This window comes from Crocodylus porosus, unplaced genomic scaffold, assembly GCF_001723895.1.
Source record: "Crocodylus porosus isolate Cpor-Errol unplaced genomic scaffold, CroPor_comp1, whole genome shotgun sequence".
Lineage (NCBI taxonomy): Eukaryota > Metazoa > Chordata > Crocodylia > Crocodylidae > Crocodylus > Crocodylus porosus.
In genome coordinates this window covers 39,531,147-39,543,382 of record NW_017728943.1, presented here as the reverse complement: position 1 = coordinate 39,543,382, position 12,236 = coordinate 39,531,147, and the positions used below count along the sequence as shown (strand labels likewise).

At 44.7% G+C, this 12,236-nt stretch overlaps 1 protein-coding gene across 10 annotated transcripts in view; it reads left to right on the top strand.

The window, feature by feature from the left end:
- The window catches only part of EHBP1 (EH domain binding protein 1), a 334,374-nt gene that overhangs the window by 45,325 nt on the left and 276,813 nt on the right, over positions 1-12,236 (top strand). For all 10 annotated transcript variants that reach the window (XM_019549195.1, XM_019549196.1, XM_019549194.1 and 7 more), the window contains exon 3: positions 7,559-7,616. In XM_019549195.1, coding sequence (XP_019404740.1) covers positions 7,559-7,616 — 58 coding nt within the window. The remainder of the gene's footprint in view (positions 1-7,558; positions 7,617-12,236) is intronic.

Here is a 12,236-nt window from a genome sequence, read left to right as displayed (position 1 = left end):
TTTCAGGCTGGACATAAGGAAGAATTTCTTTACTGTCCGAGCCCCCAAGGTCTGGAACAGTCTGCCATCAGAGGTGGTTCAAGCACCTACATTGAATACCTTCAAGAGTAAATTGGATGCTTATCTTGCTGGGATCCTATGACCAGCTGACTTCCTGCCCTTTGGGCAGGGGGCTGGACTCGATGATCTCCAGAGGTCCCTTCCAGCCCTGGTGTCTATGAAATCTATGAAATCTATGCAATTTTGACCTCATTAGCACAAACACATTCATTCTGCACCAGTTTTCTTTGTAGTTGTACCAGGGTTTAACTGAGCACTGTCTTTCAGGTTCAGTAAAACTAGAAGCTTTAAAGCATTCCTGACCCTGTGTCTTTAACCAGAAACATCCAGCTTTGTCATATGATACTGCCATTTACCCTTTAGTTTTTCAAAAGCACACTCCACTGACATTCTGCAGTGACACAGGATAAGGTTAAATTGTTCCTTTCTTTTGTACGACTGTCCTGTGAAAGGCCCCTTGAAACTAGGGAAGGATCAGAGGATCAGCGGGGTCTTCTGGAATGACTGGAGGAACTGGTACACTTTTAATGCTTTTTAGTGGTCCTGGGAACCAAAGTTCCTTTCTCATCCCATAGGCTGTGGCATCACCGTCTTTTCCAGACCATTCTTGCCAATGTTGGTGACCCTTGCATGGTAACTGGCCAGTCCCTGTGGTACTGTGGAGAAGTTTCTTTTCTCTTGAATGCTGAGCCCTATTAAGAAGGGCAGAATAGACATGTGGGGCCCATCAGTGACTGATTTGCAAGCACCAAACTGATAAGCAGCTAACCTGTAGCAATCATGAGTTGCAAGCTTTTAGGTTGTGATGGGCTTTCCATATTTGCTGCACTATCCTGTTTCACCAGTCAGTGCTGTCTACAGAGGTAGTGGCTTGCAGACTAAAGGTGGTCTAAGAAAATACCGTGCAGGAGTAGGTGCTTGGTTTCTATCTCTTCCTCCTCTTATGCCTGTATTATACCTCAGCAGCCAATGACAGCTTCTTAAACAGTCCCAAGCCATCTGGCTGCTCGTCTGTCAATACGTGTGTGGTAGCCAGTTCACATTACTATCATACTACTATCAGGATCACAGTGTTCAGTACTATAACCTTCGCGCTTTCCAACAGTGTTCTGAAGCTGCTATTATTTTGTAAAAGGCAGATGAAGGATGGGATGAAAGAGAAGGAATTATGGGAGCTTTTAAATTTTGATCCTGAGCCTTGTTATTCCAGTTATGTCATATAGGCATCCCACAATGCACAGCAAGAAACATCCTAGAATTCATGGAGGCTTTCAGCAGAACAGAGCTGTCCAGCTGGCATCCTGTGGGCTGCATGTAGCCTGTGAGAAGCTAAATTGCAGTCCCCCAGGCTCCCCTCCCTGGCCATTGCTCTCCCCCCATTTCCCCACCTCAACGGGAGGGCAATGCAATGTAACAGGGGAGACTGCTGTTGAGGAGTGTAGGGTAAAGCAGTGCACTTGTGGTGGGGGGGAGTACACAGTACAGTAGCAGGGGGATACCCAGACGTGTTGTGCAGTGTGGGGAATGCCTGGGTGCCTGGTGCAGTGGGCAGCATGTGGCATGCTTTTGTGGGGTCCCATGGTCCCCATCAGGGTGGCCCTTAGGTGTGGCCCCTGGCTGTTTAGAAGTTGGACAGCCTTATGGTAGAACATTGTACTCTGGAAAGTCTTCCTGGGAAGCTGTAAGTTTATTTTGAAATAACAAAACACTCTCTGAACTCAGTGAATTGAAAGGGAAATATTAAGCTAGCAAAACCAGAACAGGTTCTACCGCAAGCTTTCATGAATCTGAGGATTTTTCTTGCTGTGTGTTGTGAGATGCCTCTATGGAGTCATGGGAGTAACAAGTTGTTCCTGATTAGTTGACACAGAAAAATAGTATCTGACATGATTTACATGCACACCGAGACCCCTAATAAAGTATAAAGATGTTCAGCATTGGTTTTGAAAGTAGAAAGATTGTCTGTATCCCTGTCAGCCTGAAAGTCTTCTTTCCTTTTCTTCCTATGCTTGTGCTTTGTTTTCCTTCTGCTTTACACACTCACTTTCACAACTCCCATCTAACTATAAATGTCAGCCCAGTAAAGGAATGCCTTGATATCAGTAACCATATGTCCCTGAAAAAATAGCAATATTCTTGTTTGCATGACCAATCCCAATGTTCCTGTCGTTTACAAAAATTTGTGTTATGTCCTGGTTTTTAGGACCTCCTGGGGATACTGAGGACAGGATCCCTTACATGACTTTTTCTTCTCTCTTGCTCTTGTCCTCTGAATCAATATTAGCCCTTGACAGAGGAGAATTTGAAGGAAAAACAGGAGTCAGCAACCAACACCCACAGGCCAAATCCAGCCAGCCAAGTGCCATCTTTTGGCCCATGAAGCCGACATTGACAGTAGTTGTGCATTGTGGGGTGTGGGTGGTAATTCTGTGGTTGGGGAGCTATTGCTGGGTTAGAAGTGCCATGCTGGGTCAGAATAATTGCCTGGTGGGAGGATGGCACCAGGAATGGTAGCTAGGTTGGGAGTCTGGTGCCACCCTCCCACCCTCCTGCTGGTAAAGGGAGCAGCAGCCAACCCTCAGAGCAAGCTATGCTGATTTGGCTTGCTATTCCTGTAAAGTTGCCAGACCCCTCTCTCACCTTCCTGTTTGATTCCCAGCCTGTGTGTGCTGCCATGCCGAATGTCTTGTTTTTGCATTTAGAAGTGTGGTCACTTTAAAAAGTATGAGGAAGAACTCTAAAGGCCTGGTAGCCAATTCCCTTTGACTTTTCTAGCTGGTACCCAACTCCAATTCATTCCGTTGAAAATGTTCCACTAAGTCACCGCTTGAAAGAATGAACAAATTGTTGCCAGAATACGAGTTAGTGGAGAGGAATTGTAAGATTAGCTTTGTGTGTGTGAACCTTTGAAGAAGATTTGTTGAAAGCAGATAGTTGCTGAGATTTGCCCTGTTACAGATGTTTATGAAAATATTTAAGTGAAAGCATTGCCTGGAGAATGTGGGATTGTGGGATTTTGTTTCAACCTTATTTGTTTAATTTTTTCTCTTGCTTGTTCATGCTTGCCTTTCTTTCTTTTCTTTCTTTCTCTTTCTTTTCTTTCTTTCTTTCTTTCAAATAAACTCTTCCTGCATTGCACAGTTTTGGAGCTTGGAATACAAAGTTGATAAAAACGCAGGAAAAAAAGACTTTGTTTGCAAAGAGCTGTGAACATGCTGACAGTAATGCTTGAGCTAGGGTGGGAGGGATTAGTGGAGGTCACATTGCTTGACTGTGTCATGCTTTTGGGAGGGGAGAGTCAGTGATCATGTGGATTTGTTCTGTCCCTGTTACCCATTGCTGGCATCTTTTGGCTTTCTCCTACTGAGGAGTATAGAGGCACACCATGTGGGGTCATCTTTGATTTGACACCAGCACTGTAGGGTTGTTGCTGTTTTTGGCACAGTTTGATCCGCAGAAGCTGGCACAGAATTAGGTGTGTTAAGGTTAAATTTGATTTGTCTCGCAAACTATTTTTGAAATGAGACCCAGTCTACTTAAAAGTACAGAATGAAATAAATGAGTTCATTTTAGACACAGTTTGGGATTGCTTTACATCAAGGAAATAGCTCAGGGGCACATTTTCTTCTGGTGGCATGTACACAATATCCATTAGCGTTAATGGGAGTTATGCAGGCACATGAAAGCATCGCATGCTTAATAGCAAGTAAGCAAGAAGCTTTCAGAATGTAACAGGTTATCTCGATCACCAAACAAGATTGTAGAGAGAGCTGCAGGGCATATCAGCTAATAGTCTGTGCCCCCAAATGGTGAAGACATTTGGAAGTCTAAATGCATTTTGAGTAGTCTGCATCACTACTACTTTACCTCAAGTTGAAAAGGAAGGGGGTGACTTTTAAAGGAACAGGGTACAGTGGGGAGAAAGGAATGAGCGTCACATGCTGACACCATAGTGAAAAAGTTGGCTTTTAACAGTGTTGTTGGGTAACTTAGGCCCTAGTGCAGTGGTGCTCAATCTTTTCCCCCTGTGAGCTGGATGGGCAGTGTCTGGTCCAACCATAGGTCCGATGGTAATTCTGATCTAGCAAGCGACCACACGGTAGGGGGTGGGGGGCAGTCTGGCCTGAGCCTGGCCCTGCAGAGGCAGAAGGAGGCTTAACCCAACCCCACAGGAAGGAGGGAGAGGTGGGATATGACCCAATCCAGCAGGGGGGGGCCACGGCCCTGGGCCCAACCTAGCCCCATGAGGAAACGTGTATGGCCTGGCACTGCGGGGGGGGGGGAAGGGGGCATGACTTGGCTCATGACGGAGGGAAGGGAGCGTGGCCCCCCAGCTGGGAAGGGTGTGTGGCTCAGCTTCATGGGGGAGGGAGGGGGCATGGCCTGGCTCCAACTTGGCCCTGCAGGGGGAAGGGGGCATGGCCTGGCTCCCATCAGGCACATGGGGCTTGGAAAATTTGGCAGGGTGGAGGATGCTCATGTTAATGGCCACCACTTCCACACCAACAAATTTCAAAATGCATGGGGAAGCCTGCAAAACACTGCCTCCATGGATCATGTTTGGCCCACAGACCAGAGGTTAAGCATCTCTGCCCTAGTTGGATTTAAATGGAAATTCTGGGTGCCATGTTAGTTTTAGCATATGTTGTAGCTAATGTTTCAGCAAAACTTAAGGTGAATTCTCCAGCTATTAAAACATTTTCCATTTAAAAAGTTATGGAGAATTATGTGTTTTTAAAGTCAACAGAAAGAGATAATATGTAACATGCAGATGATGTGAACACCGCCTTTCAGTGACTCCAATTCAAAATGCTTGGGGCACCTTTATTTTAATCTCTTCTGCTGAATGCTTTGATTGCATCATACCTGGAAAAATATCTAGAGAATAAAGAGTTTTCTCCCTTTCTTTTTGTTTTATAAAGTCAGCTTGATGTTTTCTTTTATGAGAGAGGATATAGACAGGAGGGGCGCTTGTACATGTGACACTATTACCATGTACACATGATGAAAATGTCACTTTGTGTGACTTAATGGCGTCACATTGTATATGTGAAAGTTTGGGGGTTTAAATGAGTTTGCATCATTGCAAACTAAACTACATCCAACTGTAGTTTAGTTTGCAACATTGCAAATGACAATGATGCACCGCTGGCTTCAGGAGAGGTGGGCAGGCTCCACAGAAACAAGGTTCAGGCCTCTGGCCACTTCTGTTTCCAGCAGGCTCCTGCAGCTGGCAGGATGCCTGGGGCCACCTGGGAATGAGGCTGGCTTGCCCCTGGGGTAGTGTGGGGAGACAGCAGGAGGGTGGCTGGGTTTGCTGGTGGCTGGAAAAGGCAGGGGATGGTGCATGGGGTGCTGGAAGTGTGGGTGTCTTTTTCCCCTGAGCTGCAGGGGCCCCAGTTCTTTTCTTCACAGCTGCAGTGCTCCCTGGGGCCACCCAGGCAGGCTGTTAGTCGGCTGGATGCTGCCCCAGTTTGGTGTCAGGGAAGAGTTGTACCAGGTCAGCTGGGGCAGCCCAGGCCACTAGCAGCCCACCTGGGGGGTGCCGCCACTGTGGAGGGAAGGACCAGGGCCCCCTACAGCTCGGGAGCCACTTGGCCTGCTGACAGCTCACCCCACAGCTGCAGGCAGGCTCTAACAATGAAAACAAACAAAAAAAAGAGTGGGCCCCTAGCCATAACATGACAGAAAAATTGAAATGGTGGGTTTCAATTAAAAACCCACTGTTTCAACTTAGGAGGCATAGAATAAAACCCTGAGGACTAAATGCCCGTCACGTGTACGAGCACCCCTGGAGAACTAGTAGTATTATAACAATTAGCGGAGAAGGAAAACTTGAGAAACTGAAAAAGAAAGTGATTTGTTTTTACACTGTTTAAAATTCTTTGTTTGTAGTTAATTAAATAGTTACATAAATCTGAAAAACTGTTGTCAAAAGAGCTCTCTTAAGGATTTAACGTCTTTGCCCCTTCACTTAAGAGCTGAAAAAGCTTCCACTCTTCATATTTGGTCCTCCAAGCGTACCTAAAGCAATATTTGCAATGAAATACTTGATCCTCTCTCTCTCTTTCTCTCTCAGTTCTTTTTTTTGTTTTGGTTTTTGTTGGAGGAGGAAAATCCTTTTGTACATCTTCATTTCTTTATGATGAATAACAACCTGAGTTTTCTTTTAGCTCAAGGGTGGGCAAAATATGGCCTGTGGGCCAGATCCAGCCCTCCGGACACTTTGATCCAGCATGTGGCGCCCCCCAATAAATTGCAACCCGCCCAGCTCTTCCGCCTACGAGGGTGGGAGTAAGGCGTTCATATGTACAAGCCCCCAATGTACCCTACTGGGCCTCACTCCCACCCTCTTGGGTGGATGGGCTGTGCCCAGCCAGCAGCTTCTGGGCAGGGCTCCTGCTGCAGCCAGAACCTGCTTGCTCAGGACAGCAGGTAGGGAAGTGATGGGGCAGGTGGCGCGGGGGGAGGGGAGGGTGCGGGAAGACAGTTGCAGCTGGGTGGGAGCATAGTGTAGAGCCTGCCCCCAGAGGGAGTACGGAGCTCAGCTGGGCAGGGTGTGGGTATGAGGGTGGGAGGTGTAAGGATCCCCTGACATATTTTTATATCTCAACATACCCTATGCCCCTCTACAAAGCCACACCACCTCACAATCCCCTCCCACTCCCACTCCCCGCACATAAAAGAGTGACATTTTAGTTTTGAGTTACTGCGCAATCCCTTCTATATACAGTACACAATCACAAATCATGACAAATATTTTTTGGACTAAAATTAAAATATATTATTGTAGGTGTTTGACTTCTAGCTTATGATTTGGGATTTTTTCTGGTTCTAAGATGGCAACCCTCCCAAAAGGAGTATTGGTGGGGGATGGAGGGGCAGCAAGGGGAGGGATTTCCAGTGGCAAAAGTCAGGGGTTAGGGGGCAGGGCTTCTGGTCCCAAAGTGGTGACCCTGGGGGCAGGGCAGCTGTCAAGGGATGGAGCTACCTGTACGGTCCCTTGACAGTTTGCCAAAACTTGTTAAGCAGCCCTCCCCCTGAAATAATTGCCCACCCCTGTTCTAGCTTTATTAGCTTAGAAATCCAAATTGGGTTTCAGTTCTGCATTTGTTTTGCATACCATTTGTTTCAAACATTTCTTTAATGAAGCCAAACCTGTAAAAGCTAATTGCAAGCAGAATCCTGTTCTCTGATCCATAGATATCAGTTATAATCAGGTTCCCTATGGGAGCCGTTTGCATTCAGGGAGTGGAGAAGAAAAGGATTGGTATCTCTCTTCTGGTTAGACTACAGCATTTTACTGTAAACATGGCAAGATTTTTTCCTGTTAATCTACTGAAAGTATGGATGCTTTTAAAATAGGCTATTTAAAATGCAGTGGGTTAATTAAGGATGTCAATATACATTTTATATTATATTAAGGCTATGTTTATAGTAAACCATTTTTTAAAATGGGTTTGCTCTGAATTAAATTGTTTTCTTCTGTTCTCTACAGGCAGCCAGATAAGCTAGTGGTGGTTTGGACCAGAAGAAGCCGAAGGAAATCTTCTAAGGTTAGTTAATTTCTTAGTCAAGCCCTACTTTAGTAAGAAGTGTAGGTGGCTGTTTGTTTTTGGGGGCAAAAGATGGTTATTTTAATTGATTTGAATTTTTTTTGTGCGTGCTAAGTTTGGCCAGAAAGTGTGAAATAAGCACATCTTAATGTCAAGACTAATTTACAACAACACTTAAAGAAAAATTCTAGTTTCATTTTGACATTTATTCAGTAAAAAGTACCCAGTCAGCAATTGTAGAGTAGTTAACCATGATAAGAGTTAATCACTAGATCTAATTAGAAAGACAGGTTAATTACTCTTAGAAGCATCTTCAAGGTAATAAAAACTTGGTATAAAAAAGCCGCAATCTCTGCACCGAAAGGATGTGAAGCAGGAATGAGAGAGAGCTTTGCCACTAAAAAAATTGCAAATCAGGACAGTTTCTTTCAGTCCTAGACCTTTAAGTGGAATTTGCTGACAAATTTTACAGTATTTCCCACAGTTACTCACATTTACAATAAAACAATGGCAGGCATATCTAAACCATTTTAGAATGTCTTTATAGGGGTAAATTTATATCATTTCTAGTTTTAAAACCGTCCCCCTGGTCCTAGCAGCTGCTTAGAAATGCAAACAGGTGAGCAAGATCCAGCAGCAGAGAAATCACCACCCCATTCTTACTGCAGGAGGGCACAGGTAGGAAAGATGTTCGTAGGGGGAGAAGTTTATATGTATGTTTACACTGTGACGGCAGCTTGTTTTGGCTGAAACAGACATTCCTGATCATACCCTACCCACCCACTCCCATTTCCATGCTCCAAATACAGAAATATGCTATGGAGACTCTCTATGATCATTCCAAGTGACCACTCACAGGTAAGCTGGAGGCTGTGTTGAGGAAAGAGCAGCCTCACTGGTGTATTTACAGGTTTGTGGGGTGTCCCAGCCAGGGCATGCTCCCGCTACAGTATAGAACAAAGATTCTCAAGGGTTCTGTGAGATCCTTTTTCGTGTGCGATGGGTGCCACACAATATTAACACAGTTAGGTGCGCAAGCATCTGCATACCATTCACAAGATAAATCCAGAGATTTCAAAAAGGAATTCATAGCGTCAAAAACATTGTCCTAGTGTGGTCTTTGTGAGTTCTTTGCAACAGGGGAATGGCTCTATTTTTATGCAGTCAAAAAATGAGTGAAAGGTGTAAGAGTGGACATTTTTTCCAGGGTGTGTCTTGAGTCTATAAAGGTTGAGAACCAGTAGTGTAGATGTCTCCTTGTGCCACTCTCCTGAAATATATACCTAGAGAATGGAAAACTTGAACAGTGGAGGAGTATGGAAGTGTCGTAGCCAACGGATTTCTGTGCTTCTGTTGTTTAATCACCTAGACCCCTCTGGGACAAGGAGCAGTTCTCCTTCCTGTTACCAAGAGTAGCAAGGATTTTCTTCATGAGTTTCTTAACCTCTACTTGTTGATTCCTTCTTCCCACAACTATTGAGTATTTTTCTTTAGTTCAATCCTAGTTTATAGGACAGTTTATCTCTGAAATCAGTCTCAATAATTATTGGAATTAAACAGAGGGGACTAATACTTTCTGGATGTGTAACTCAAAATTTTGTTAAAATCTATTGAAACAAAAAGAATACAACCATTGAACGCGCTGGGGGAAGCGTTTCAAGCAATTTAGCCAGAAAATCCTGACTAATGACTTATATTAAAACACATTAAATGTTTCGAAACTACAAAATTGTATGACTTGCTAGTCTATGTAACATCATTCTTCTGACTGTTGCCCTTCCTTCTCTGTCCCACTCTTCTTACTGTGTGTCATGCATTTGTAAGGTCTTTTCTTTAAACCAAAGCATGAGCTTTTCTAGCTATTATTTTGTGTTTATACAGCACATACTCCAAAGAATTGTGGATCTTGATTGGAATGTTAGATGTTACTGCAGTACAAAAATGAAGATGTTTTAAATGCATGTTGCTTTAGTTTCTGCAGAGAAATGAGATAAAGGGTACTGTAGAGCAGTAAATCAAAAAATGTACGAGCATATCGTTAAACCCCAAATGGCTTTTTTAGAAGGGAGGATATTTATCCATGTATAACCAGCTTGCTTATTAGATTATGTTCAAGTGCTGATTTAGAGTACAGATAGATGGCATATATGGAATTCAATGGGGCTCTGTGCGGGCCTGTGTAATTGTATGTGACATTGTGGGATTTGGGCGTTAGTTAATGATGATTACAGGTCTTTCAGATAACAACATTGTCTATTACCAGCTACGGAACTTAATTTTGGGGCTAAAATGACATCATCTGGACTGTATAAGACCTGTCTGCTTGTCTGTGCATCAGTATTTTGTCTGTTAGGCATTAGAGAAAAAGCCATTTGATACCAGCAAAAAATTGAATGGTTGATATTCTTAAGGCTGAGAACAGTCCTCTTGCTAATCAGTCAAGAAGAAGCTTCATGGTGTCCTACAAAGATACTTTTTTAAAAGTGCTCATATTTGTAAAGGTGCTACTATTTTTAAAAAGGTAGCCTCATATCCTGTACCTAGGGTAAGAGTTAATTTTAAAGTTAAGTAGCTGATAGGATTCTGCTTCATTTGAGATGTTTGTCTTCAAGACACTAGATCAATAAACATTCTTAAACTCTTAGTCATTCTGCCAGTAAAACACATTATTATACGTGTTGTTTGTTTCATCTAATTGCCTTCTTGGAAGCGAGTCAAATGAATATCTCTTTTTATATTTTAGACACTTTGCCCAAGAAATACCTAAGCATTAATCATATCCTGTATTTTTCAACTTATTTGGAGACAGGCAGTGAGAAAATTTCATTTTGGTTCCCATTGATAAACAGTTTAATGCTGGTGGCAGTAAGTGCAACAAAAACAGAAAAAAGAAAAACGTTAGCCTATTACTCTTCCAAATCCTAAAAAATGTGGTGTGCAAAAATTTAACTTCTGTATAAAGATGACTTAATGGTTACATCAAATGTGACTAACCAGTTAAATTAATCTGGTATTAAGATGCTGATGCCATTTGCCTCGCATATATTCTTATTGATTAAACTGCAAATAGTACTTCAGGACAGAAAGTATGAGAGTCCTCTTTTGCACTTTTAAAAAATATTATGGGGATATTAGTATGTTGATTGTTGTTTATGGGGTGTGACTGGCATACATGTTAGGTTAAAACAGGTTTCAATAAATGTTGCAACAAAATTTCAGTAGTTATACTGAAAGAATATTTGAACAGAGATAATCATCCAAGCTTCCTATGATGCATCTCATTCTGTGCGAGATGCATTCAATAGTTATCAAGTCTAAAATTACATAGGGCCCTATCATAGAATCTTCTCCCTCAGATTTAAGGCAAGTCTGAATTAACCTATACCGGGGTGGGCAAAATACGGCCCTACATTTTTTTTTTTTTTAAATTAATATTTATCTGCCCTTGGCTTCCTATCAAATATGACAGAAGCCAGCGGTAGCAGAACCTAGTGGCATCAGTAGCAAGACTCACCAGCCCTGGCCCTGGCCTGAGAGCCTGGGGCTGTTCCCTCCACTGGTGAGGGAAATTAAGGTAAGAACAGGTAGACGATGAGAAGGATCTCTGGTGCAGCAAGTCACCTGGGCCCAGCCAGCACCACATAGTTCTGAGCTGGCAACTGCGTGGTGCTCCTGCTGCATTGCATGGTTTTGGCCCTGCAGCTGGTACCATGTGGTGCTGGAGCTGCGGGTGGGGAGCAGCGGGCCTGTGGGGAGTGCTGGGGACGGGCGGGGAGGGAAGAAAAGCAGCGGGGGTAAGGCAGCAGGGGCAGGCATGGGAAGGAAGTGGCAGTGGGTGGGAATGCAGGGCCCTGGGGGTCTGGGCCGGTGGCAGCAGGAGCCAGCTGGGAACCGCAGGGCTGGGATGGCTCCTGCTGCGTTCTGTGGTTCGTGTTGCAGCCAGGAACAGCGTGCTTCCAGGAGGTGCCTGGCCCTGCTGCGCCATGCCACTTGGTTCCCGGCTGTAATGCCAGGATCACAGAATGCAGCAAGAGCCAGCCTGGTTCCCAGCTTGCTCTTGCTGCCACCTCTGCTGTGACATGCCTGCAGCTCCTGCACCTGCAGCAGTGAAAGCCTCACACTGGAGCCTACTGCCTTCCCTGCCCCTTGCTGCGCAGGTTCCCGGACTCTGCCCAGAGTGGAGGGAGCCCTGTCCCCTGCTTCCCTGCGGATTCCAGTGCGGGGCTTCCCTGTGCATTGGCAGGAGCTGCAGGCATGTGGTGCAGAGCACCTATGATAGAGGCGGCGGGGTAGCCTGCATTCCTTGCCCCCATGTTCAGCACTGTCTGGAGCTGCACCCCACCAAGGGCCAGTGCCTGTGCCCCCCACTCCTACCTGCTCTACCTACTGCTGCTGCTGGCAGCAGAGCTGTGCACCGTGTGGGGGGGGCCCTGCACCCCACAAACCACACCCACACCCTTCTCCCACAAACTTATACATATACCCACACCCAACGTATTCTTTTGCGCCCCACACCCCCCCCCCCCTCATCCCCCCACACAATACAAAAGTGAGACTTTGGTTATGGGTAATTATGCAGTCCCTTCTGTATACAGTACACAAACACAAATCATGACAAAT